This window comes from Fringilla coelebs, assembly GCF_963513975.1.
Source record: "Fringilla coelebs genome assembly, chromosome: 9".
NCBI classification, from domain to species: domain Eukaryota; kingdom Metazoa; phylum Chordata; class Aves; order Passeriformes; family Fringillidae; genus Fringilla; species Fringilla coelebs.
In genome coordinates, this window is record NC_140067.1 from 27,142,911 (window position 1) to 27,170,699 (window position 27,789).

General features: G+C 50.7%; 1 protein-coding gene across 1 annotated transcript in view; it reads left to right on the forward strand.

Annotated features, from left to right (window-relative positions):
• The window catches only part of PAPPA2 (pappalysin 2), a gene marked incomplete at both ends in the record, with an annotated part of 88,531 nt that overhangs the window by 60,220 nt on the left and 522 nt on the right, over window positions 1-27,789 (forward strand). Inside the window, 6 exons of the mRNA XM_084211434.1 lie at window positions 1,913-2,126; window positions 8,458-8,626; window positions 9,350-9,482; window positions 10,602-10,711; window positions 13,261-13,332; window positions 25,556-25,654. Coding sequence (XP_084067560.1) covers window positions 1,913-2,126; window positions 8,458-8,626; window positions 9,350-9,482; window positions 10,602-10,711; window positions 13,261-13,332; window positions 25,556-25,654 — 797 coding nt within the window. The remainder of the gene's footprint in view (window positions 1-1,912; window positions 2,127-8,457; window positions 8,627-9,349; window positions 9,483-10,601; window positions 10,712-13,260; window positions 13,333-25,555; window positions 25,655-27,789) is intronic.

Consider the following 27,789-nt stretch of genomic DNA (forward strand, 5'->3'; position numbering starts at 1 on the left):
TGGTTCAGGGGCTGGGGCTGTATAAAGCCATAGAGACTGATGCCCACAGCTGTAGAGCAGTCTGGGAGATGCTCACCACCCAGACACACCATGGCCTGGCTTGCATTCTGCCGACTCCATCAGTAGCCACAGGAATTTTTTAAGCCAAGTCAGAGAAAGAGAGCTACTGTTCTGTCTGTGCAAGGGCTGAGCTGGATGGGATTTCAGGGGTAATTGCCTTGACAGCTTCAAGCATTGGGACTCTGTGAGTTTCCACCAGTGCCTTTGCTCTGAAAAAATCACATACAACAAATCATTTTAATGGGTGCCCTACTTTATGGAGACATTTATAGCTGAAATGTATGAGAATTGTTTACTTATTGTAAAAGAAAAATCCTTAAATCTAAGGATCAAAAACTGCAGAGAATTAAGGTCCCATTTCATGACAGGGAGGATGGTGGCAGATCCCCAGAGTGGGCTGATCAGTGGGCAGCGTGCGAATGTCAACAACACAAATTCTGCGTGAACTGATGCCCATTGCCTTGGGTTGGTCAACTGAGGCAGAGCTTTAATCTGATCTTGCCCTCACAGCTGCCTCTTGGTCCTGCTGCAGCCCCTGGAGTTTGCCATGGCTCCCTCCGTGGGCCCCTGGGTGACTTCCAGCATGATGGCTGGAGGTGCTCAGCCAGGCTGCCAAGCCCTGTGGGTGAACTCTTGGAGTCCAGCTGACACAACTGAGCCACTGAGGCAGGGACATGTTCTCTGCTTGCTCCCCACAAAGGCTTGCATCCTTACACACAAGCTGTCAATGCTAACAAATGCTAGGAGTAGGCAAGGAAAGGATGACGTGGCTGTGTGGCACTTGGAGGTGGGAGATGACCCCTGGCAGCCTTGACCCATCAGGGACACAGGCACTGAGTGGAGATGTGATCTTGTCTCTGGCCCAAAAGTGTTTCTGTAAAAAGAAAGGGATGTTTGAAGGAACTGTAGAGCAGCCTGGCTGCCCCACAAACATGCTGATCCAAGCCTCTCACTAGGAATAGTCCCATTCACTCCAACCCAGCGTTTTTCTTGCTCATCAGTTCCCAATGAACTACCCCTCATCCAATCCATCATCCACACCATGTAGGTGATGTAGTCCTGGGCACTTCCTGCAGGCATCCACAGCTGTGCAGTTTTGGCCCCTCATTTAGCTGTGTCTATCAGGGACAGCAAAGAGCTGGGCTGTAATACTCAACCCAAACCTCTAATGATGGGTGCTTTGAATTCCCAGTCTCACCAGTGAAGCCTCCCACATCTGTCCTTGTGGCATTTTCCATCCTCCTGACTCTCAGGTTGCCCAGAGGGGTGATGGATTCCCCATCCCCAGAAACACTGAAAGCCAGGTTGGGCAGGGCTCTGAGCTACCTGACATGGTGGAAGATGTCCCGGTCCATAGCAGAGGGAGGTTGGACTAGATAGCCTGTAAAGGTCCTTTCCTGCCCAAACCATTCCATGATTCTATGGTCTTGCACTGCATCTGTAGTGGGGTATGACAGCTTGATCAGCATAGCTGAGGACAAGCTGCAAAAAGCCCTTGGGGAGGATGAAGGTGTGCTGAACTAAACATGACAGAGCTGTCCTACACTAAGGCCCCTGGCTGTCCTGAGGCACCATGAAAGAGGGCAAGTTTAAGGGAAAGATTTGGGGAGATTTGCAGAACCACGATCCTTTCTCCAGCCTCTAGAAGTTGACCCTGCCATACTTTTGTTCAAGTATTTTCTGCTACAGCCTGACCGAGCAGGCGATGGAGTCCGCGGTCTTTGTGTTTGTTGCCCCTTCTGGTATCAGTGTGCACCCTAACAAGAGGGCTTCTGCTGCTTGCTCTGAGCTCCCCTCAGCAGTTCTCCATTCCTGGCTGAAATGTAACCCTCTGCCTCTCCTTTGGGCTCAGGCACAAACCAGTGGCTCACCTGCCTGGAGGACGGTCTCTGGTCCCTGCCCGAAGCCTTCTGCAAGCTGGAGTGCGCGGCGCCTCCCGCCGTGGCCAACGCCAAGCTCCTGGTGCCGCGGTGCCTGCAGGGCAGCCACGACGTGGGCTCCGTCTGCCGCTACAAGTGCAAGCCCGGCTACCACGTGGCCGAGAACATGGCAGACAAGCCTAAGAAGTAAGTCTGTGGCAGGTCTGTTAGCACCATTTCCTTCCTCCTCCCAGCGTGTGCAAGGAGCAGAGCTGATGGCACAATGGCGGTCTCGAAGAGCCGGCTCGATAGGTGGTAGAAGGCAGAGCAGCTTGCTCTGATCACGCAGATTTCTTGAAATACAAGAGGCATTCCCTGGTCTGGGTGAACCTGGTGGGAGCAAGGTGCTGTTGCACACACGAGAGTGTTAAGTACTTTAACCTGAAACAAGCGGATCTTCCTGTGCACCTCAATGTATTTGTCACTCTGTGGAAGCCAGGCACCAAATTAAGTGTTTGTGGAACCCCAGGTAATTAGACATTTACAAGATATTGGCAGATTCCTGGAGCTTCTGTCTTTCCTAAAAGCAATAAAACCTAGAACAGAGGCATTGCAAGAAAGAATGGCTGCCTTCTGTCAGGGTTAAGATCTCACCCGCTGTGCCTCTTGGCTAAATTTAATATCTCCAGCATTGGCATTTCAATGGGAGAAGATTTTTCCTGATGTTCTGGGGAAAAATTCCTGGTGGTTCACTAGCCCTGCTCTCAGCCAATATCGCGATGCTGGGGGATAAAGCAGCGTTTTGTCTGTGATGCCTCCAGCCAAAGTCCCCACTGGGTTTGGTCACTAAAGATTCCCTGGCACTGGCTGGGTCCTCCCCAGAGTCTTGATTCTAGCCCAGATCAGGTAATTATGTGTTAATTATTTAATGCCCCCTTCCAGTTTTAATTGGATGCAGACTTCATCTCTTCTTTGCTCTGGGGTAGAGTTGTTGTGCAGTGGGAAGCAGTTGCCAAATTTCTTGCCTAGTAATGAAGGAAGTGGTTTCTGTAAACAGCTTTTCACTGTGTTAGGAGCATTTCTTGGGCCAAAGGGAACTGAGCAAATGATTATTATGGCAGCAATCACATGGACTGCTTTGCAAACTCTAGAGCGGCTTTTGTGCCTGTGGCGCTTCAGGCGCTGGGCATTCAAACAGATCCACTCAGCTTGCAAAGTGAGGCCCCCTCTGTCCTGCTGCAGCAACTGCTGGTGAAAATGATGACCCCTGGGAGATCTTGAGGCTCCTCTGATGTGTGAGTAACTTCCATATGGGTCTGAACAGCCTGTGAGACAAGTCAAGGAAAATCATGGGAAGCGGTAACGTTTTCATAGCAATGCATGTTGACATAGCATTTTCCCCTTTGCAATTGTCACTGCTGCTATTTCATCAGGCATCTCTGATGGTGGAATACAAAAACCACATTAACAAAACCAGAAAAAGTATTGCTTTCCTGTCATGCAGATTAACTCCTATGTGAGTGGCCCAGCCCAAGAAAACCCTTTCCTGGAGCTTGTAAAGGTCATTGTACCGTCTCATCAGGAGCTCTTGGTGTACTCTGAGCATGAGAACAAACCTCTTGGTGTGGTGTAGCAGCTCTTAGCCCTTAAGTCAGCTCCTGGATTGCTGGAAATCCTTTTGGTATCTCAGCCCTGGCAAGGAGAGGCTGGGAGCTGCCAGACTGAAAGGTTGATCTCTTTGATTATTCCAGTTTTGGAGAAAGGGAGGTGCTGGGGGGTTATGGAAACAACCAACTCTGGGGAGGTGCAGGTTCCTCATGTGCTGGTGTGAAAGTGGGGTCTGAGCTGGTGATTTGGACATCAGGTTTTTAGGGTCTTCTGCTGTGTCTCTGGGCTCAGAAAACTGAGTTCTTTATCTGTTGTCTCCCTGTTGTCCACCAACCCAACAAGCACAAGCCTTGTAAAGGATTTAGAGCCATGCAGGTGTGGAGGTACATAAGAAGCAAGACTCTCTGTGTGTACTATATATTGGACAAAAGTCAAGCATAATCTGTGACTGACACTGAGGATTCCTCATGCCCACTAACTAGCTCACCCTTGAAAATACAGTCAGGCTTCCTTTGAATTATTCTAGCTCTAGCTTTGCTCCTCATGTGGAGTTGCCCACCTTATGCAGGCCTGAACCGCTTTGGGATCCAGCTGTCTTCATGCAAGGGAAGATAATCTTGGACACAGATGTTCATGCAATTACCTCACTATTTTTTATTTGAATTTTACTGCAGGAGCAGTAAGGATGCTTAGAAAGGGCCGAGGACATAGTTGAAATTAATTTCCCATAGTTTAAGTGGAAGAGAAAGGGGATGAAGAAATCAGTTGTCCCAGAGATGCTTTTGTCTGTTAACCTGGGTGAGGAAAGGCCCTTGGGAAATCACTGCTTGTCAACAAGGGATCCTTGAGGAAATACTGATTATGTAATCAAGATCCTGCCAGAAAGTTGCTGCCTTCCTGCTGGCAGGTTCATCTCACTGACAATGCTGACATGAAGGGTAAAGCTTCTTTGCCTCTTCCTAAAGGAGATCTGTTATCAGCCTGGAGAGGCTCCCAGCTGCTAGGCTACTTCACTTCTAATTCCAGTGTAAGGTAACAAGGGGAACTTAATATATGCATTTGTGCATTGTGATGGGAGCTTTCTGGATTTAGGATTTCAGAACCTGTGCCATGGTTGTAGCAACCCAACACCTGGATCACACAAAGATGTGAACTGTCAGGGAGAAGTGTTCAGCATCACTCAGAGCTGTAGCATTGGAAAGTGCTGGCCTGAAAATCAGGGGTCAGATACTTTGGGGGAAAGAGCATCACCCCCACAGTGCTCCTTGCTTGCTTCCAGCATGAAGTGCCATCTGAGACAGATCTCTGACAGGTTGGATGAGGCTTGGAGAAGCTTGGCCTAGTAGAAGGTGTCCCTGTCCATGGCAGGGGGGTTGGAACAAGATGATCTTTAAGGTCCCTTCCAACCCAAAACAATTCCATGATTGTGTGATTGTGCTCCTTTAGAGGAGCACTCCAGTGTTGAGAGGAGGCTCTCAGTTTGGGGACCTAAAAGGTCAGACCCTTCAGGGGATTTGTCACTTGCCAGATGTGGGATGATTCCTTGGAGAGAAGAGATTTGGGGATCTCAAAGCTGCCTTTGTGAAGGGTTGAGCTCCTTCTGCTAGCTTGAGGGAATGAAGCAAAGAACCACTTTGGTATTTTCAGGCAGATTTGGAAGTCTCAGCATGCATTTTGACCAGAGATCAAGGGAGCCCAGCACAGTCCCCAGTCAGCTTCTATGGAGATGTCAGCCCCTCTTCCCTCTCCCCCTGTTAAAGTAGCAGAGACCATGGGAAGAAGGAGAGGAGGTGGGAGAATGTGGAGGAGAAAATGGGGACTAGAAGGAGTTAGCAGACTGGGGGCTGGAAACAAAACAAAGTTCACAGCAGGGCAAGCAGGAGAGCCAAATCCAGGAGCACTGCAGTTCAGTAGGGCACCAGGCACACGTGTGCTGGGCACAAAGGCACTCACTGCCTCTGCCTGTATCTGGCCCCTTCCAGGTAAAGGGCAAACACACACAACTGTGGGAGCCAAAAATCCAGGTAAAGAAAACCCAGGCTGTCAGTCAGGTTTCTATCACTTCCACATCTAAATTCTCTGAGCATTTACAGCCCAGGTTGTCCAGGCTGTGTGGAGGGAGCACAGCAGTGGAGGGTCCTACACACCGGTGCAGCTTTCTTTAAATTTACTGCCAAATCTCTCTCCTTTCCCCCTATTCTTTTTGAAGCCCTCAGTCTCCTGCCATAGGAGATGAGGCTTTAGGCTCATTTGTCACCATTCCTGCACTGCAAACCCACTCCCCCTCAAGCTGGCTGCCTCAGAAGATGGCTGGATCCCTGCATGTTCAGCTCCTGGAGCTGGCCACGTGCTTGTGCCTTCACCTCAGATACAGCCCTTGCTGGCCTCAAACATCTCCCTTGCCTCCTCTGCCCATTAGGCTTGCCTGGTTGGAGGGCTGACTCTGATTTTCCTGGCTTCCTTGTTAATCCTCAAGAAGTGCCACTAACCCAGATCAGAAGAAGTTGCAGGATGGGAGGGGGTTCAGAAATTTCAAGCTCCTGTGAAGTTTGTGTGCATTTATGTATATAGTTTGTTTTTTTTTTTAAAGCCTCTCCTTTCCCTTCAGTTCATGCTTCCACATGAACTGCTTATTTCACATATGTGGGAGTGGTCCACACCCCACCTTCTACCCTGGGGTCAGCCTGGGCTAACTGTGTTTGAAGTCCCTGGATCTGGATGGATGGGTTGAGCCTCCAGAGCAAGGTGGTCTGGGGGGGTGCAGGTTTGGGGGGAGGTGTGAGAGGCCATACATGGCCTGGCTCTGACTGGGCTCACTCCAGCACCACATCAAAACGAGGAGCCCCTGTGAGGATGATGGGGCTGCAAACCACAGCCTGCACCTGAGCAAACTGCAGCTGCTGCAGCGTGTCCTCCCCGGGCTTGACCCATCTCCCCAGGCCTCCCTGGGCACAGGGACTCTGCCATGACTTGGAGGGCAACAGGGAGGTGCAGTGGCCAGTGAAAAGTCATGTGTGGCTGGCATGCTCCTGGTCTTTAAAGGAGTTTGCTCAGTGCCTGAGGGATTGCTGTCGCAGTGACTTCACACTAGCAGCTTGTTTCTATCTCCATAACCCCCAGTGCTTTACCCCTTCCAAGTCCTGCAGCTGCATCACACCCTCTGAGCCAGGAAGTTCAAGAAGGGAAAAATGCTGCTTGTGGAGCTGGACATCCAACATGGATTAGTACCTCTTGGCATGTGCCTTTGCTTACCTTTAAACTTGGGCAGGGCAAAGCATTCAGACATTTGGGAGAAGGCAAAGTCTGATGGGGACATCTTCGCAAGGCAGTGACTATCATCCTTAGGGAAAGGGAAGGCACACAAGCAAGGTAAATGAAGAATGGACTGAAACCACAGATGCCTACAATGGAATCCAGTCCCTCCACCTCACCAGCTTTCTGAAACACTTCATGGCTGCAGTTCCCTTATTCAAGGCTGCTGCTGTAGGGGTGACATTGCAGCAACCCTCGCTGCTCAGATGCTCACACCACAGCCATCCTCACTTCTCAGGTGGGCTGGAGGGAAGATTTGTGCAGAGCTGTATTCCCTTCCCTGTCTGCCTCTGTTTTACCTGCTGGAGCCTGCATTCACCTTGGGAGAAACCCACTGTCCATTATACAGTCTTGAGAAAAAACAGATCCCTGATTTCTGAAGGGAGAAGGGGACTCTCCAAGAGCTACAAGTATTTTAAAATATGAGAATGATGCAAAAACCTGTAAAATGTCTCATCCAGGAGTTCCCAGCAGAAATCTAACAGGGAACACCCGTGGTCTGGCAGCAGGTTGCAGATGGGGTCCCCTTGCTTCTCCAGGCTGGGTGACCCTGTACCAGGTGTGGAGGCACAGCTGGGTGGCCCCACACAATGTCATGACCCTGCACCAGCTGTTACAGGGCACATGGGTGGCCCCACGCTCTCTCTGCTGCCTCTCAGAACAAGGGGCAGTCTAGTGCCTTCCCCCAGGGGTTTCTCTAACCCCTGGCGGCCCCCTCCACATACCTGTGGCAGCCCATAAACTCCCTAACGTGGCGCCTGGAGCCCTGCCTGCTGGCACCCGTGGGGGGAGAGGGCAGGGGCAGGCAGCTGGAGTGTGCTGTCCAGGACAGGAGGACAGGAGTGGGGGGAAAAGCCTCAGTAAGGGTGGAGCAGTCAGCTTTGGCTCAGGTAAAGCCCATCAGGACAGTGACATGTCCTCTGCTGAGGGAGGAGTCCTTGGCCAGCCTGATGCCTCACCGCTTTTGATGGCTCTGTGTAAAAGATGTGGTGTCTCCATCATTGCCAGGGACAGTGAAAAGTGGGTGGGCTTCGCTCCTGGACTGTTTCTTTCTTTCTCTTCTTGGCAAGTAGCTCGTGTCTGGGCTGTTTTAGCTGCATAGGGTGGTACTGGTCTGCTGCGGCACGGCAGCCCCTTGGCGAGAGCAGGATTGACAGATCTGGCTGCTGTACAAAGAGGAGCCTCAGGAGCAGCTGGGCACAGGCCAGAGGATTTACTGGCGGAGGCAAACTCCATCCAGCAAAGTATGCAGCTACTGGCTGGGGGACAAAGCAGAGCAGGACCTGCAGGGACTGTGGGAGGAATGGTTTAGGGGCACCACAAGAGGTGGGGAGCAGTGGGGTGGTGAGTGCAAGGGAAGTGCATCCAGTGCTCCTAGATCAGTGCAATCCCCACAGGGAGGAGAAGAAAAGGTCCTGATTAAGTATGGTGTGCCCCTTTGGAAGACATGCCCATGGTGAGGGATTGTTTGGTATGGGAAAGTCCTACACACAGGGGGCGTGACTCTGCTCCAGGAGAAATGTCTTCAGTCTGCTCCTGACGTCTGTGGGATGCCTGGTGCAGCCAAGGTGCAGTGTTTGGGGTTCTGCAGGCCAGTCTGGTGTCTGTGTTTCCCCAGGAAGTTCCTGAAGGTGCAGTGCCTGGAGAGTGGGCAGTGGGAAGAGGGACACTGTGTCCCCGTGGTCTGCAAGCCCCCGCCCCCCGTCTTCGAGGGCATGTACAACTGCACGCAGGGCTTCGAGCTGGACAGCCAGTGTGTCCTCAGCTGTGAGCAGCAGGGACAGCAGGTGAGTGGCTGGGGAGGCACACACTGACCCCACCTCGTGTTTCAGAGCAGCTACAAACTGCAGGGCTCCCTGTGCCCTGCTGTGCAGGGGGGCCCTGCAACAGTTTGACCCATCCCCAAGCCAAATACCCTTTTACCACCAAAGAGCAGTCCCTCTACAAGCACAAAGGTTAATCTTGCAGTCCCTCTACAAGTACAAAGCTGTTCTTGATGGGCCCCATGCATGGCACAAGGTGCACCACAACCTGGGGATGCTCATCTGCTCCCTGGAAAGCAGTGTCCTAAGCAAGCTGACTTATCTTGTGTGAAAAGGGTCAGAAAGCATAAGTAGGGGGTTTTCAATAAGTTTTGGGAGCTGCTGTAAAAGCATTCACTTGGGATGATGGGCAAGCTTGCTGCAGCAGTTGTGGTCACCAAGGGGCTTCCCTGGGCATGGAGGCTGCTGCCTGCCAGCTCTTCCACCCAGGTATATTATCAATGCTTGGAAAGGGGCTTGTCAAGAGAAGTGTAGCTGATTCCCTCTGGTGGGATCCAGCAGCTGGGACACAATTGCCTTGCTGGTCAGTGCACATAGGCTGGACCAGATGGCTGCAGCCCAGCTGCCTTGGGGAGCTTTTCTCTGGACGTGGCTGGTGGGAGGGGTGTCCTTGCACGGTGCTCCCCCAGAGATGGGCAGTGGCCAGGCAGGGTGGGTAACACCAGCTGCTCTCCCTCTGCTTTGCAGGTTCCCATCGTCTGCACTAAGGAGGGCTTGTGGACAGAGGAGTTCAAACTGTGTGAGAGCTTGCAGGGCACCTGCCCACCACCCCCAGAGCTGAACTTCGTGGAGTACAAGTGTGAGCAGGGGCATGGCATAGGTGAGGGCAGATGAAAACCAAACAGAAAACCAGACTTTGTGTTGACTCAGTCGTCTCAGAGAGTTGATAGTCACAATAGACTATAGATAGACTCTCCCTGTACCAATCCCCACTTAACAGAAAAAAATCGTGTTTTCTCTTCCATGATCTTTATAAACACAGAGCCAGGAAGGTTTTACCCTTGTGCTCACCCTGCTTACACTCTTGGGCAAGACCCAAATCTAAAGCTGTCTCCAGCATTAAGCATCTCTCTTTTCAGAAGCAGCAGGGATTGTGTTTAGGGCAAACCCAGCTCTTTGCACATTTTCCTGATCTGTAGCCCTCCATCTTTCATGAGGTCTCTCTGCCTGCTACCACTGCTGCTGTTTGCAGGGTTAATGTGACAAGTCCTAGATAAAAGCCATAAAAGCTGCAGTGACAACTGAGTGTAACAGGGCACTTTCACCAGAGGAGGGACCGCATCATCCATTTCTGTCTGCAGGACCTGGTTGCTCTGTGCTTTCAGGAAAACCTGCAACACTCAGCCATGGTTGTTGCATCTGGTCTAGCATCTCTCAGGGCAGGATGCTTGAGCTCAGCCCATATTACTCTGAAGCAAACACACCAGTCATCCCAGTCTGGTTAAACCAGGCTGAAGACAGCCTAATGTCAAGGACTGCTGAGGTTAAGCTCAGGACAGACCTGATGTGAGGCTAGGATTAGGACTGGGATCCCACTTGTTTTCTAAAGTGGCTTTTGCAGCTTTTATTCTTCCTGAGTCATGGGAAGGCAGTGGGCATTTTCTGTGGTAGAAAAATTAGAGAGACAGTTCTTAACAGGTCAGTAAACATCATGTAACATCCAGACCAGACTTATTTTCATGCTGGGTCCCATGTCCTGCCATCAAGGTTGGAATCTTTCTCTTAGGTTGTGTTCAGTTTTCCTTTCATCTGGGAGAAGAGAATTGGGCACAACTCCTGTAGGCTCTTGGATAATTCAGGATTTTGGGGAGGAATTGCTGTCCCATGCAGGGAGGAGAAGGGTCCCCTCTACATCTGTCTCTACCATCAGTGGTACCTCCTACAGGACATTGATGCTTGGCTCCAGGTAAGGTCCTCAAGGCTCTCCCTCCTCCCACAGGTGCTGTGTGCATTCCTTCCTGTATCATTCCTCCCAGTGACCCTGTCATACTGCCTAAAAACGTCACTGCTGAGACAATGGATCACCGGCTGCAGCCCACCAGAGTCCAGGTAAAAGGGGGGATGAATTCTTCTAGCGGGGGGATTGCTGGCAGCATAGAGAGGGAACCTCCCTCCCTCCCCATCTGGTGTTTTAACCCAAAATCTCTGCCTCAGGTGAAGAAGGGTAAGACTTGTAAAGACAAGCAGCGGATGCTCTCGTATACCAAAGTTCAGCACAGTTATCAGCTCCCAAGCCAGCTTTCAAGGAATTGCACGATACCACAATATATGAAGTTTTAATGCAAGAATCCCACTGATTTTTCAGGATGTGGTGTGTGCCTAAACCTGTTAAGCTACTGTTTATTGTCAGCCAGTGTGCTGGGAGAGCAAAAGCTGCCTCTGGCACAGTGTAAGCCTGGGTCCCCACTTACCTGGCAGCAGAGATGCAATCCCAGGCAGGCATTTCCCTGCCAAGGAAGAGGCAGGGCACTGTCAGCTGAAAGGTGTCTCCAGCTGCCAGGACCTGCTGGCCGGCTGGGTGCCTCTGCTGCTGGAACAGGGGAGCCTTTCCCTCCCCACTTCTTACTCATTTTGTAGGCAAAGCAGCTCAAATAGCTCAAATAGTTTGGATCCTCGTGGTACGACTTTACCAAAAAGCAGCTCTGCCGGGGTAATATTTCTTAAAATAAAAACGAGATGTATAAGGAAGGAGGTGGAACAAAGAAAAGCAAACAATCTTCCCAGGAGCCAGTGCTCCCATCCAAATGCTTTCCCCTCCTCCTGGGAAGCCGCAGGAGGCCCAGCATCATGCCTGTGGATACTACTGTGCATTGCCTTGAATCAGACCCACGGCTGCCGGGGGGGTGAGGATGCCTGGGGCATGTGGGATGGTTAAGCACGAGCCTTGGAAGGAGTCCTTGCCTTTGAGGGATCGGATGGCTTGGCCCGTTGAGGCAGTGGCGTTCGGCTTCCCTTTCACCACCACTGCAGGCTTTCGTGCAAGGGAGGCATTTTGCAGAGAGGAGGAGGAGGGAGAGGAGACACTATTTTAAGAAGGAGCTCTGTCCTTTGCCAGGAGCTCTCTCCCTAGACCATCTTGTTTTCCTCTGTCCTGGCTTCTGTCTCCACTCCCCACTTGGCTCCCCCAAGCCTCCAACAGTTTGCTGTTCCCAGGGGCTGCCTTGCTCCATGAGATGGAGAGGAAGGGGCAAACAACACAGGGAACTGCACAGGCCACTCAGAGAAGGCACAGTCCTGTTTTGCTTTCAGCTCTGATTCATTGCATCCCACAGATGAGCAGGTTTGTCTCTCTCTGCCCTGATTTCCCAGCCTGGAATACGAATATACTAATATGAGTATGCTAAAATGGCATCTGAGTTGCACAACAACCACATCCAAAGCAGCTCCATGGGTTGGGATGCACACATCTTCTTAGCTGAGCAGGATCTGGTGGGCTCTGGAATTCCCCAGTTTTTGTCCCATTAAGCTGGCTCTCTCCGGGGCTGGCTGAGGAGGGCCAGGACCCCATCCTGCTCCAGCCTCGTCACAGTCTTCACCAAAGATGCTGCAGAAGGACCTGGAGCTGGTCTATGTGGGCAGAGGTGTCCCATCCCTAGCTGCCATGCCATCTGGGAATGCTGGAGCCAGTCTTCTGCCCCTGAACATATCAAACAAGGCTGGGAGCAAACACACCTACCCCTCTGTGCAATTCCCATGCTGTGAAGGGCATCCTAGGACACTTTCACAGGCCAGATGCTGTTTTATGGGGCCTCAGATTTCAAAGCCTGCCTGAGCTTTACAAGGAGGAAATTGCATGTGCGGTGGGGCTTTTCTTCCCCCTGTGTAATCATGAGTGTTCCCCACAAACCCCAGCTAAATGAGCAGTGTGGTGTGTTCCAGGGCCGGGAAACTGAGCCCTTCGCATCTCGCTCTTGTGTCCATCTGGCTGCAACAGCTGAGTTTGTAAATACCAGTGAGAACCTCAGAGTGACCATCAGCCTGGTATATCTACTTCAAGTCAGGTCTGGGGAGATGAGTCCTCCCTTCCAGGATGCAGTTTTCAGAGCCTGAGCAGGGATCAGTGAGCCAAATGTAGGCACTGGATGATGACTAGCTGGTGAATTCAGCATCACACAGAGATATGATGGTAGATTCCAGCCTCTTGTGACTTACCCCCAGCAGCAGCTCCTGGTCAAGTCAGACATAATGGTGGCACTGCCAGCCAAACCCACTTCTCAGGTAGTCCCTGTCCTTTCCCTTTGTCCTCTTTCAGTTTTGTATCATTACAGAAACACAGAAGGCTGGAAAAAACTTCCAGGATCAGCAAGTCCAACCAGTATACATCTCCACACATCTACACACGTACACACATACACACATGTGTGTATATCTGGCCTCTGCCTTGAACAATGTGCCCTTGTCTGTGGGTTCCTGGGTGCAGCTACCCTGGGTTTGCTGGGCTTCAACAGGTGCCAGGGGGTCCTGGGGGTGTCACTGCTGTTCTGCCCCACAGAGAGTAATGCAGTGCTGCAGGAGACCCTGCAGCTCTAGAAAGCACTGCTGGCTGTTTCCCTGCCTCATCCACCTCACCTAACTGCTGTCTCCTCCTCCTCTCCCAGAACATCGTGTGCACGGGCAGGCTGCGGTGGTATCCGGACCCCTCTGTCATTCACTGCATCCAGTCATGTGAGGTAAGCCCTCCCTGTCCCCAGCACAAGCTGCTGCTCCCTGCAGGAGAGCTCCTGCCAGTGAAGACCTGCTCCAGCACAAACCAGACAGCTTTGACCTTATGTTTGCCCAAGCTGGGCTTGATGGATGAGCAGAGATAGCAGAGGAAGCATCCTTGGGTAGAGTTGCCACAGCAAGGATGGTGCTGGGGAGCAAGAGCTGCACAATAACCCATTTCCTTCCTGCCTGCTTCTTTTTGGCCGGCCTGGGCAGAATATTCTAGCAAAAGGATTTCACTGGCAAGGGGTATCCCCCAAAAGCCTGAGCTGACTCCAAGCTGGAATGTTTCCCTAACCAGAACCGCAGTTCTAGAGTAACGTGGGTCCAGAAAAGCCCTGTGTGACTCACCTGTCCAAATCAAACAATCAGGATTTCCAGCCTTGTATATGCAAAACAAACTGCTTCTGAAGAATCTGCAGACAAAGAATTCCTTGCAGAAATTGGTTAGCCACTCATTTAGCTTTGAATAATGACCAGGCAGGAGAAAATCATAGGCAGCCTGGAGTCAATTCACAAAGGAAATTAAAAATAGGCAGTGTTTGTCAAGCACTAGCTGTTATTATGATTGAGGATAAAAGGAAAAAGGGGGGAAATTTTGGAATCTTGTATGCTGAAAATTTGGGATTTTTACCAAAAAGGAAAATGTAAATGGAGTTTGCACACCAAAAATAGCTTTGGGGTTTGCTGATTGTATTTTTTTCTTGCGCTCATTTCAATGCGAATGATTGCTTTTCCTCGCTGGTTCTGCTGAGCTCAGCTCTTTGTGGACTGGAGTGTGGGGGAAAGGGCAATGTTGCAGGGGGCACGTCCCCAGGAAGGAAACCTCATGGTGTACAGAAGGTGCAGCAATTATTTCCCAAATTCGATGTGTGTTGTGCCTGTCTACTGTGAGACACAGGCAGAAAGAGGAGGGGAATGAGGTGCTGTGTGCTAGAGAGGTGTTTGGTGATTGAGTACCAGAAGTTAGTGATCCTCTGACATTTTGGGAGCTCTGTGTCTTCTAAACCACATCTTTTAGCACAAATATGGGGTAACGTGTCTGAAATGGGATGGCTTAAGTGGAAGAGCAGACCAGATGGTTGAGTGATTGTCTCTGTGGTGGTTCTGCTAGCAAGGGAGAATTTCTTGTGCTCTCTGGGACTAGGTCCTTTCAACAAAGAAGCCAATGGAGTGTGAGGTGTTTCTTCTTCCCTTCCTGTGCAGCTCAGGTAACATAAAGCTGACACAATTGTGAGGCCTCTCCCTTAGGCTCAGGTACACCAGACTGAGCCTAGTGTTTCCTCCTGTGTGGTTCCTGTGCTTCACCCGGGGCTGTGTTCAGGGAGAGATCCCATAGGGAATGATGAAAAGTGCCAGTTTGTATGTGTGTGTCAGAGACAGACACACTGAGTACCTGAAGTCCCAGTGTAAGTCACTGTGCTCTCATCAACCACCCAAACACGCTCACAGCCAGCATGAGCTCCTTCTGTTCCTATTTGCTTATCACCCTCCTTTACTCTTAGAAAGCAGTCCCAGGCAGGACTCTTGGCACACAGGAGGTTAACCAAGCCAAAATCTTGCAGTGTCCCACCAGAAGATGGAGAGATTCCATGTTCTTCATCACCCTTGTGGACTTTTAAATGCTTTTACTGCTTTCAATTATTGTTTCATTGGGAATGACCAAGCGGTCAGTACATGTTCTTCCATCCCAGGTCTCACCAAAGCCCTCCATAAAGCTTCCTTGTGCTGGAAGTGTCTCTTTTGATGGGACACAGGACTATATCTGTTGTTTCTGCAGTTGCATCAGTCTGGCAGTTCAGATATCCTGAGGTCAGCAAGTACACCCAGATCTTTCTCTTCTTCCTTTGTTTCCAGCTGATGAGCACCAAGCTAACAGCAGATGTTTTGCCATCAGTACAAGAGCTTGCCCTTCGATTTTATACAACAGAATGTCATCTTGTTTCTCTCTCTAGTCCTTCAGGTCATCTAACCATTTGTTAGATGTCCTGATCCTCCTCTGTGGAACAGTGCCTTCTTCCTTGTTAGCAGTTGCATCAGGGCAGGCCTGTTCTTAAGGTCACAGTCACTCACTGTAGCACTAATGAAGATTCATCCTCAGATAGTGTCTTTCACCCTTATGCTCTCCTTTTTGATACAGCTCTCAGCCTCCTCCTCATCCCTGTCTTCCTTCTCCTCATTTCTCATACATGTCTTGGTTTATTCTTTTCTATGTGTTTCCTCCTACAGTGTTGCAAGCTGTTAAGGTTGGACCAATAATCCAAATTTTCCTAGATAACTTTTTCCCCCACATGAGTTTCATAGTAGTCATTGTCTTGCTGGAAAGAGTAACTCTTACTGAAAGTGCCTCAAAGTATTGCTCTGGGAGCTGCTGCAGGGAGATGTCACCAGTCTCCCCATCTGACCACAGAATACCCTGAAGGTTGTTTCTACCTCATCTGTGCTGACTTCCATCCTCATTCCTATTCCTCTCTGTCCTCCTCCTTGTGAAGAAAAACTGCAGTTCTCAGAGGCTGCTTCACTTTCCCCAGTCCTTTGTGGATATGGAGGCATCCCACAGAAGGAGCAGGGTAGAGAAAGAATACAACCTGTACTCTGTCCTCACTGCATGGTAGCCCCCCTCACACACGTGGTTCAGCTTCACTTGCCATGGGTCATATTAGTCCCAGGTTCCCTCTCATTTCATAGGAGCCCCTCAATGGAGACTCCTCCTTTAAGAGCCCAGACTCTGCCATCCTTGGGCAGTGAAATGCTGTTCCAGCGGGCTGTCCATGTCACCTCAGGTCTGAGTCACCCCTTGGAGATTCCATTGTCTCTCCATTGACTGCCAAGTGTGTGTTGGATCAGGAAGTTTTCTCTTCTGGATGCCACAGTGAGGGGAGCAACCCTACATAACAGAAATCCAGGCCACCTGGCAGCTCGTACTGTCTCTCTCTGGTGGAGTCACTTCAGGCCGGGGCATGGGAGCAGTAGCCAAGGCTCAACCTTCCCAGCTCCATCTGGAGCTCTGCCTCATATTGGAAAGTCCAGGTCACCATGCAATGGCATTAGAGGGACTCTCACTCCCTCCCTCCCTAAAGAGGGAGCGCATCTTTATCCTCTGCTGGCGGCGGATCAGCCTGCCTGCTCATCCCTGCACTCCTCTCCCACCTCCCTTCTCTTTCTGTTAATCTGGTCATCCATCTGCCTCCCGCTCCCTTGCTGTGCCTTGCCAAGTTCCCCAGTGCTGGAGCAGTGAGGCACGTACGTCAGGGAGGGAGGGAAGGAGGGAGGGAGGGATGCAAACCCTTCCAGGAGCCCGTCAGGAATTCAAGTTAGTGCTGAGCGCGCTTTGCCTTTCGAGGGCCAGCGGAACATCTCGTCCCCTGCCATCAGTAGAAAAACAGATGGCGGCACCAAGGGAGGGGGCTTGGGGCTGTCAGGAGAGGCGAGTGGAGAGGAGAGAAACCCCTCCTCCCCACCAGGGGTTGGGAGGAGGTGGTTTTGGTCCTGGTGGCGTGTTTGACTGCTATGAGGGAGGTGTTTGCATCTGGGTCCTGTTCTCCTAAGCCATCCCAAGGTGATCACCTCTGATGCATCATCCTCCTGTGCTCAAAAGCAAGTGAGACTGTTGACTTCAGAGGAAAAGACAGCATCTACAGAGATCCAGGCTGCTCCCTTGGACTGTTCCTGTCATGGTCCAAAGAAGTCTGTGCATGAGCTCCTCCTAGTCTGTGCAATGCCCTACACCTGCACCCCTTTGTCTCCCACCACAGGGGCTCCTGTGCTTCACACTGTAGATGTGGTTTAGGTGCAAAAGTTCACTTGTTTCATCATCATTTTGTTTACCCAATGTTATTCACAGGACGGGGTAACCACCACTGTCCTGCTCAAATGCACTCAGGGAAAGCTAGGCTGCTCTTGCAATGACCAGAATGAACTTGGTCAGCTTTTTTTGGGCAGCCAACACGTTGTGCAACATGCTGGCCTCCTTCTCACCTCCAGCTTCATGTCAATAAATGCAGGTAGCAAAGGGTTAATTGGAATGGATTTTGACTTGAGGTCTCTGCCTTGTGCTCTGGATGAAGATTGGCAGAGAACAGAACACTGTTGTGAGCATGAGCTGCTGGGAATTTCTCAGGTCTGCCCTGAATGAGGACAAGGTCTCACTGCCCTCTCGTGTTGCTGGTCACATTATCACAATCTTAAAACATTCATCTCTTCTCTGTTTTGTGGTTTTCCTGAGGTATTACAATGGAAATTATTAAATAGAGACTGAAGTGTGTTTGTGGTTGCAAGTTGTTCCTGAGTCTCTTGATCCAACAGGTAGTGAAGGACCCTGAAGGATCCTTAGCTCTTCCCACCAGCATGCACAAAACCCTCACTCGGCACATCTGTGGCTTGTGTCCAGCATTTCTCAGTCAGAATTAACCCGTTGGAAGGCATATGCAAAAAGGATGGTGGGAAGTGTCCCCTAAAATCTGCTGTTCTTTCATGTGATGGGAGACAGGGTGACACTTGTCCCCTGGGACAGCACTGCAGCTGGGCTCCAGCTGCCTCTGCTCCTCAGTATCAGTGGGGCTGGAGACCCTTGGTTGTCACTCATCCCAGACTTGTGGGTCTCTGATTTTGTACCGTGGCAAAACTCAACACAGGAAACTGGTAAGAAATGTGATGCTGGTAGAATGCTCTGCTCCAGGAAAGATTGTCTGCTGTACTTCTGAGGCTTAAGGCAATGAGCACCACAGGCCCCCCAGCTGCACCAAGGAGACTCTAGAGCAACTACAGCTGCGTGACCAGAATTTAGTCACCCTCTCATGATTCACACATCTTTCTTCTCTCTTGGACCAGGCAGTGCTGTACCTTCCATCCTGTTTAATGCAGGTTGTACAGAGAGTGGGGGGTACAAGGAGCAAGGACTGCAGGTAGTGGTCACTTCTGCATCAGACCTGACCTCTGACTGGTGAAGGCAAAGCCCTTCATGCTTGGGAGGTGGAAGGCAAGGTGGGGAATTCTTTCCATACCTGCTGGGTGCATTTGCATCCTGCTTTTGGCATGGGCAGTATGGGCTGCTCAGCATGGGATGTAGCCTTCCAGGGGATGATCCCAAAGAAATCTGTTCCTCTTCCAAAAATCTCAGCTGAGGTGTGCTTTTCCTAAACAGTGAGAAGATCTCTGTCCCCTGCACACACATTGAGTGTGATTGTAGCAACATCATTTTATTAAGAGACAAAGCAGAGGGAAATAAAATAATCACAGAGGAAAGGACCCTGCTACCCTACCTGCAGGATCAGGCTCACAGGACCCCAAAAGATGGGGGGTCTTTTGGCACGGGTAGGGCTCCAGCACTGGACACACCACCAGTAGTGGTGGAGCCCCAAAGGGGTGTGAGCAGCCTCAGCTTCCCCAACCACATTGTGCCAGCAGTCCTGCACTTGGGATGTGCTGACCTATGGCTGCTTCTCTGCCCTCTCCAGTTCAGGTGCAGTCCCCTCATCCCTATCCATGTCCCACTTTTCCCCCTCCCAGCAGTCACAGTCATGCAGCCAGTGGTACAGACGGAGTGGAAAACCACTGAAAGCACCCGCTGAAATAAAAATCAATGAGTCGTTTCTGATAATAAACATCCCCAAGCACAGCCCAGCCAACTGCTCTTCCAACACGAATATTCATTCCCCTTCAGCTCCTTCATCCCTTGTACATTGTTTTTCTTTCTGTTTAAGATCTGTAACAAGAACTTGGCAGAAATCAGATACAAGTGGGTCAGGAGGCCCTTGTGGTTTTCAAGGCTTGTTTTCCATAACCCGTTCTATCCTGTAACATATTTTGCACAAATGGCTTGGCAGGAGATCGAATCCATGCAGCAGGCGAGCCACGGAGGGCAGGATGGCAGGCTGGTGCTCATGGCACAGGAAGTCCTGCCTTGTCTTGTGTGTCCCAGCAGTATCCCTGTGGATGGTGAGCCAGCATGCTTGCCAGGAGCACTAATGACACACAGCAACTTCCTCTGCTGCTCTCTCCCTGTTCTTTCCTGCTTCTGCTTCTCTTCTGTTAGCACTAGATCAGGGTGTAAAAAGGACAAGGCTGAGGAACACACCATGAATCATAGACACGGATGTTTAGATGGAAGCAAAGATCTGCTCTGATGTGGTGATCTACACCAGCATTTCATCCCTTTCTTCCCTCTTGTCCCTTGGACTGTGCAAAGACCTTTCCAGATGGCTCTCTGCTGAGACATGAGGAAGAGTAGCATGACTGAGCAGCACAGTGTAGAGGGATAATGAAACACATCCCCATTCAGGGGTCCAAAGTGCCCTATGTTCACTTCTGCAGCAGAAGTGTGTCCAAGCCAAATCCTGGCCAGGGACACAGAAGCACTTTTGGGCACCATGAAGGCAAGGACCTGCTCTCCCAGGATGGCCATTGACAGCAGCCTATGGAGCCTCTGTGCACTCCTCCCCCTTACAGACACCAATCCTGCACAACCTCAGCACAGACTGGTCCAAATGGGCCCAGCTGTTTGCAGGAAACCCGTGTCCAAGGGACCCCAGTGTCCTGAAGAACACCTAGAGCTGCATACCAAGACTGCTGGGAGGTACAGTGATGGTCCATGAGCTGAAATGAGACAGCAGGATGTCACAACCCTGCAGCCCACCACCTCTTTCCTGAAGTGCTCATTCAGGTACATGGAGAATTTTCTCAAGCCTCTGTTTCTGTAGTGAGACTTGGGGAGAAGACATTGGAGCTGGAGGAGATGTTTCTGGAGACCTGAGATGTGGTATAAACGATTGGCATGCTTAGCTGACGAGTGGCTCAGGAACATCATCAGGCTCAGGAGTTAGATTTTCTCTGTTTTGCTTTCTGTCTGTGTCTGAGGTGATGGGGTAGGTCCATGATGTCTCCAACAAGCATGTACCTCCAAGGGACAGCTGCCACAGTTCAAAAGGAGCAGAGGGATGGCTCAGGGGACAGAAACTGGAAGACATAAAAATGGACAATGAAGCACTAAGCCTGTAGGATTTTGTTTCTCTTTTTCAGGCCACTTGGTCCCAGGTTCCTATTTCCAAATTTCTAGAGGTCTCTTCTTCCAGATAGTGCTCACCCTGCTTCCCTCTTTACAATGGGCCAGGTGGACCTTGCTCACTGCTCAGGGTGGCTCAGGGCACAAAAACATCCCAAAAACTTTCTGAGCATAAGCCAAACCTGTTCCCTCTCTGTCCCTCTTTGTTTTTCAGAGCTGATTTCCTCCTTGTGCCAAAGAGCCTCCAAAAAGAGAGAAGGAAAGTGAATGTGCTTGGGGTGTCAAGGGGGGGAGGAAAAATAAAATAAAAGACACTGCAACAGAGAGAGGGCCAAGAAAAATATTTAATCCAAACAATGAACATTGTCATTTCCTCCCACAGTCTGCATTCCCAGTCAACTTCCCTGGGCAAGCAGGGAGAGCCAAGAATGACCGGGCTCTCTGCCTCACCAGCGTGAATGTGTGTAAGGAAAGGGATGTGTCCTGGGGACACACTGCCGTAGCATCACTTTAGCCAGCTCCTGTCACATCCCTGGCTTTAAGGACTGTCAGTTTTGTGCAGGGGAACAGTGGTTTGGAAGGATGTTGGAGGGATTGGGACAGGGATGGGAGGGGGAATTTTCAGGGACCCCAGCTGGGGTGGTGGATGTATAGAGGCTTTAAGTGAACCAGATGTTTAACAAGGCTTTGGGCACTCTTCAAATCCTCCCAGGGACCTCCCAGAGCTTTTGGAAAGATCTTGCTAGTGACTGAGGTGGGGAGGAAGGGGAGACATCCGGCAGGGAGAAGCTGCCCTGTGCCTCTCCAAGGGCTACTGCAGCCTGTCCATACTTTCCTGTCCCCACACATCCTGCCTGTTCCTCCCTGCCACGGGCAGCACCTTCACCTGGGACACGGCTTCTCTACACGATTAAAACCCCTGCAGCTGTGGCACTCTCCATCCCTGGGGCAACTCAGGTTCATGTCCCGTGGTTCTGTGAAGCCTGGTTTGGGCTGACATCCCCCTGCCACCAAAGGGATGGGGTTTCCAACTCATCTTCCCACCCCTAGTGACTCATCTGTCCCAGGAGCAGAATTACTAGTGGTGAAGCGGATGCACAAGGCATGAGTCTGAGGGCAGCAGCAGCTTTTCCAGGGCTGGTCCCTGCCCAAATGGTGGTTCCCCCGTTTCTCTGGGGCTGCTTTCAAAGTGACAGCTGAGGAGGGCAAAAACACATGCATCTGCTCAGCCACGTGGTTGAATTAGCATGCAAATGGTCTGAGCTTGATGCCCAGAATACCAATTCCCAAAGGGAAAAATGACACCAAAATTCGTGCTGGCTTAGAAGCCCCATGAAAGCAAACTATGCACCCTCCTTGGATGGATCAGCAGAGTCACAAAGCCCAGGAGCAGTCTGGGAGAAAGCATTTTGCTTTTTAAGGCTGGACTTGAATCCCTGAGACTGGACTCTAGCTTTTCAATGGCTGTGTGCAGATAGAAACAACAAGCACTTTCCATCTCAGTGGGAGTCTTTCAGCTCCTCAGTTACACAGTTGGCCAGGTGAATGCTGATTTTTTTTTTTTTTTTATTTTTTCCACCTTTCTCCAAAGCATCTGGAATGGGGCATGGCCAAAAGCAAGGTGCTGGGCCCTCAGGTGTGCTCAACCAGAGCAAAACCTGCATTCCTGAAAAATAATGTGTATCAAACACCAGCAATGCAGTACTGAAATATGTCCAACACTGATGTGATCTGTGACTGAGTCTTCATGATCCACCTTTCCCTCACCTGTTGCACCCTTTTGTGCTCTTTCACACTGAATTAAACTGTGTAAGGTGGATCTGAACAAAAATGCCTGGACCCTACTTGCCTCACTGATGGCACTGGGGACTCCCTGCTGGGCAGGACAACAGCCCCAGGGATGGAGTCAGCCTAGGGACTCTTCGAGGGTTGTGGAAAAACACCGTGCACAGGCACTGCTCCCTGCATGACATCTCCCAGTATCCTTGAGAGAAACTCCACCACTGAGCACTCAGAGATGCTTCTGGCTGGGATGCACTGGGGTCTAACCGGTCCTTTCTCACATCCTTCCTTTGCCTGCAATATTTTTCCCTCTTTTATTCTTTTTCCCCTTCGATTTTTCTTTCTCTTTTCATCTGTGCCTGCTCCCAGCTTTGAGAGCCTGTGTTTTTTTAGCCTATTTAAATTGCCAAGCACTCGATTTGCCGTTACTATTTTTGTGGCGGCAGCGCAGGGCTCCGGCCCGGCAGTGCCAGATGCTGCACCTCCACGTGCTGCCACACGCCCCACTGGAGCTCCTGTCTGAACAAACAAGGAAGATGGATGGCCGAGCGAGCGGGAGATCCGCTGACACAGCCCGTCTCCCTGGCTGCCTCGGGTGGCACGCCTGGCCCAGCAGCTCCCCACCACTCAACACAGCGCAGAGCGGCTGCTGCAATTACCTTATTCATTTTTTCCCTCTTTATAAGACACTTTTCAACCAGCCTGCCACCCCCTCCCCCCACAGATGGGTATTCTGGCAGCTGAGACCCAGCTGACCATTTCCCTGGATCACATCCATCACCTTCGTGTGGCACAGCTGGGCATTGGTGTCTTCCTTTGTCTTGACAGCATCTTAAAACATCATCAGGTGTTTTTGCGGGTTGCAGACGTGAGCAAACCGCCGTCTCCCACCACTGGCATTGCTTTCTGTAGACCCACACGTCTCAAGCACAGGCTGAACAGGCTCTGTATGGGGTCTGCTCTCTCACATCACCTACCCTTATCAGATTGCATTGCCTGTGTCCTCCCTTGCCATGATTCCTGCGAGGCCAAAATGAGACTGATGCAAGTACAAGGGCTCCTGTGCCCTCGAGGGTAACCAGCACCTTACTTTCTTCTTTCTGTATGCAAAGACAAAACCACCTGGAGGTTCTCAGTAAGGCAAAGGCACAGGAGTCACCGTGTTCTCCAAACACTAGGCAAGGAGTGGGGACAGAAATCCCCAAACCCTGTGCCTGGCTCTCCCAAGCCTCAAGTCCAATTAGTCATTTTTTATTTTCCCTTCATGTGTTTTTCCAATGTAATTTGGAGCATGAGTTGTTAAGTTTCCCCAACAAGTGTTGCCATAGGAGCCTGTATTTGTTTAGGGTGGGGTACGGGCTCCGGCTGGGTGAGAGGAGGGGGCAGTTAGCCCTGATAGGTGTAGTGAGAGATGGGGAGCCTCTCCTTCCCCATGCTGTCCCTGCCTCTGTCCTCCCCCCACCTTGCACGCAAGATCTGGAAATCGTTTCAGACCTGTGCAGCCAGGATGGGCAAACCTCCCCATAATTGTATGGAAACTACCAAAGCGACGGGTGTTGTTTTGCCAGTGAGTCATGACACATGGAGCAAAGCTCAAGGAAAAACTCCACCGTGTGGAAGGCTGCAAAAGCAAATCACACCCAGAAGAGCCTTCCCCTGCCAGCAGCCCTGGCTAGTCCCGACTGCATCCTGGCACCTGCCAGCCCCAACATCCCTGCCCTGGCCCTCCTGGTGCTCACAGCTGCTTAGAGTCTTAGAAACCTTCTTTGATCGCAATAATTTAAGACTCACCTGATGCTTTGTAGTGGAAGAGGAGTGTTAACACTGTTGCCTTGAAGAAATAGCACCCTGGTCTCCTCTGGATGTGGTTTGTGACAGCACTTATTGGAGTCAAATCCCTTCATGTTTTGGAGTGAGTCACCTAATTCGGCTGTGCCTCAATTTCCCAGCTGTAGGAAGGTGTGCTCTTTCTTCTGCTCTTCCAAAACCTTCCAGGCTAATGCGATCTCTCTGTGGCTGCCTGAATTTGGCTTGTGGCCTGTGCTACTGATAGCAGAGACCAGACTTGGTGGTTTGCCATAATCCCTGCTGCTACTTCCTAAAGTGTTATTAGCCTGTGTTGAGCCCATTTCTGTTCCTTTTGAGTCACAAGGACAAAAAGCCACATGGGTTCTCTGGTTTTGGCATGGTTTTTTCATGTGAATTACTGGTATTATCACCAGGCCCACATGTTGGCTTTGGCACAGTGGATGCAGGGCTATTGCGGTGCAGTGACATTTTTCAGCAGGCTCTCATTCAGTTTAAGGGTGCTACATGTGTGTCTATCATCAAGGGCTGAGTCTGGGCATTTTTGGGATTTCTGGTTGTTGTTTGGGGCCAACCAGATCCAATGAAATGGATCAGCTGCTTCCATGAGCAACGGGATAGCCAGGTTTCCACCAAGAGTCCTGTTCAGTCTGGAGAAGAGAAGACTCTGTGGAGATCTTAAAGCACCTTCCAGGACTAAAAGGGGGCCACACAAGGGTCAGGGAGGGACTTTTGGCAAGGGAATGGAGTGATAGGATAAGGGGTAGTGGCTTTAAACTGAAAGAGGGTGAGTTTAGACTAGATATTAGGAGGAAATTTTTGAGGGTGGTGGGACACAGGCACAGGTTGTTCAGAGGAATTGTGGCTTCCCCATTCCTGGAGATGTTCAAGACCAGCTTGGATAGGGCTTGGACACCTGGTCTAGTGGAAGATGTCCCTGCCCATGGCAGGGGTGTTGGAATGAGATGGTCTTTAAGGCTTCTTCCAATCAAAACCATTCAGTGATTCCAAGATTCTGATGGAAAACGTCCTGGAGGTCAGCCATGGTTGCTGGGCCAGTAAGTACAATCACAGAGCCCGAAGTGAAAGCAGCAGTTCATTACTAATCACTCTATGAAGAAATGGCTTCTCCATCCTGTAGCTGGTTCAGTGGCTGCTTGGCAGTGCTGGTGTAGATCTGTGATAAATAAACCTTGGCTTCTGACCGCTCCTGACGCCTCCTTGTGAGTGCTTCCCGTGCCTGGCCAGGCAGGTCGCAGCCCTTGCACGGGAGAGTTCTTCAGCCGTCGCTGGCTGCTTCTCAGCCCTAGTTGCTTGTTCTCTGATCAGATGGCTCATGTAACTAAACAACAATAAACTAGTTCTCTGAGTGGCTGCTCATGCCATTTAACACTTCTGACAATTCCACGATCCTCTAGCTGCTGCCCTTGGAGCACCCACTGCTCCATTCACACCAGCTGGGATATCTGGTGCCCCTTGGCTTTGAACAGGGGGTTGTGTACAGTGGAAGTGGGCCTCGCTGAGGACCTGGGACCTCTGCTTTTGGGGGAAACTTTATGCTTTTGAACAACCTTTCACAGAGCCTTCTTCCTCTGCCTTAGCCCTTCCAAGCAGACGGTTGGTGCGACACCATCAACAACCGGGCATACTGCCAGTATGACGGCGGGGACTGCTGCTCCTCCACCCTGTCCTCCAGGAAGGTAAGAGAGCACCTCCCGTGGCCTTGGCCGGGATCTGTGGATTCAGGGGTTGACTGCTAGCTATGTTCTTTGGCTTTGCTGGCTGTGGAACCGAGCCTGCAGCGTAACTCTCCCATGAACGGAGAACAAACGCACGGTTTTAAACCAAAGCCAGCTGAAGCTGATGGACAGCATCGCACTGATTAAGAGCGGGGTTTGGACTCAGGCCAGCGTGATTGAAACCTCAGCCCAGCTCCCACTGAGGTTCATGGGATTTCCTCTCGTTTTGGGAAACGTGTCCCAAAGAAATGACTTCCATAGGACACAGTGCTAGACATGGTGAGTCAGAAGTCACCTTGTGTAATTGAGCTGTCTCGGGGGGGTTTTGGTATGGTCCACTGGCATCTGCTACAAGTGATGTTTTCCTCCCTCTCTGAGGAAGGAAGGAGGGAAGAATAGTATAGAGGGAGCAACTTGGCATTGGGGTTGCACAGACCCTTCTTTGTCTCCCATCACAATCTTCCCTCCCACCTAATTTGCTATCCAGCACTCACAGCCCATTCTTCCTAATCATATCCAACAGCAAAACAAATCACAGGGCATGAAATAATTTCTCACTGCGAAAATATGTGAATTTGGATCTTCTCATCTTTGTTGTGGAGCTTGAATCATTTCTCCTTTCATCACGCATACATACACAGAGAAAAGGAAAAATAAAATCCTGGGAAGATCCACTTGAGATAGGAAAGAAGAGGCTTTACACCCAAGTGATGAGTGAAATCCCCACAACAATATCATGACATCTCAGAGCAAGGCATGGCCAAAATAAAGGATGGGCTCACAGTAGAAAGTGGGGGGGTTCAGTCCTATGGCTCCCAGACCCAGCTTGCATCCCCCACAGGTCCTAGATCTTCCGCTCAACAAGCCTCCAGCACATCCCTGTTAAGGCAGATGAAGAAATACAGGGTTTAAACATCAAAAAAATCCCCAAAGCATTCCAGCCCTTCCTTTGCTGGTCCAGTGTGTGAAAAATCAAATGTTTTCACAGTAAGAAAAACTCCTGGCTCTGAGCCTGGTGTGTATAAAACCTCTGAAAAAAACTGTTTTCTTGGCTCCCATGGCTCATTACCAGGCCACTGTCAACCAGGAGTCAGCTGCTCAGTGTATGCCCTCCCTCTTTTCTCTGCTACCAGCAGCTAAGGGGACACAGGCTTGCTCGGTCACATGCAGTTATTGTAGAGAAAGTAATGTGAAATGAGCCTCCCAACCTGCAAGGGGTGTCTCAAAGCTGCACAGCTTGTGAGTGGCCCTAGATGAACCCACTGCCTGCCCCATGGAAGGCTGTTCCTGCTCACAGAGCCTCCATCCTGCCTGGCTTCCCTCAATCCACAATGCACAAGGACACTGCACCCACCTTGGCTGTTATGTTGGGCAGTGTGCAGGTCAGCTCTGCAGTTGAGAGCTTGGTTGAGTTCCTCTAAGAGCTGCAGAAGACAAAACTCTGTTATCTTCGTGCTTTGCTGGAAGAGCCAGGAGTAGCTGACGGGTCCACAGGTTCAGATATGGATGAAGGGGGTTTTCTAATAGTAAAATAAAACTTTGAAACTAATAGACCAAAGTAAAACTTTAATCTGCAGGTGCCTCACCACTGCCAGGCCTAGTCTGAATGTCTTACACCCATCAGGGGACACTTCTCAGGGTTTGACATTTGGGGCACAAGATTCAACCTGACCATTGGCTGCAAAATTCGAAACACATTAACGAAAAGGAAAAGGCTAAGAACAAAACTCAGCTGGGGACAGGTTGTACCAGAGCCCATTCCTGCGTGAGTGCAGAGCCTGGCAGTGCCAACAACAGGGCACAGCCCAAAATGCCTGTGTGTCCACAGCAGCGTGGAGAGGCCTTTTGGAGGGGCAGAGGGGTGTCCCAGGGCGGTGCTGAGCTGTCCCTTTTGTTAAAAATGATCAACGAGAAAGCCAAATTTATAAATACGAAAGATTTTATTTTCACGACCAAAATACAGTCCTCAAAAACCCACAGGCAGAGAGACAGTGCCGAGCCCAGGATGGGCGCTGGGTGACACAGATCCGACCTCTGTGGCATGGGATTCCCCTCTGTTCACCAATGCCATTTCCAGCGGGGCTGTTTTATACAGA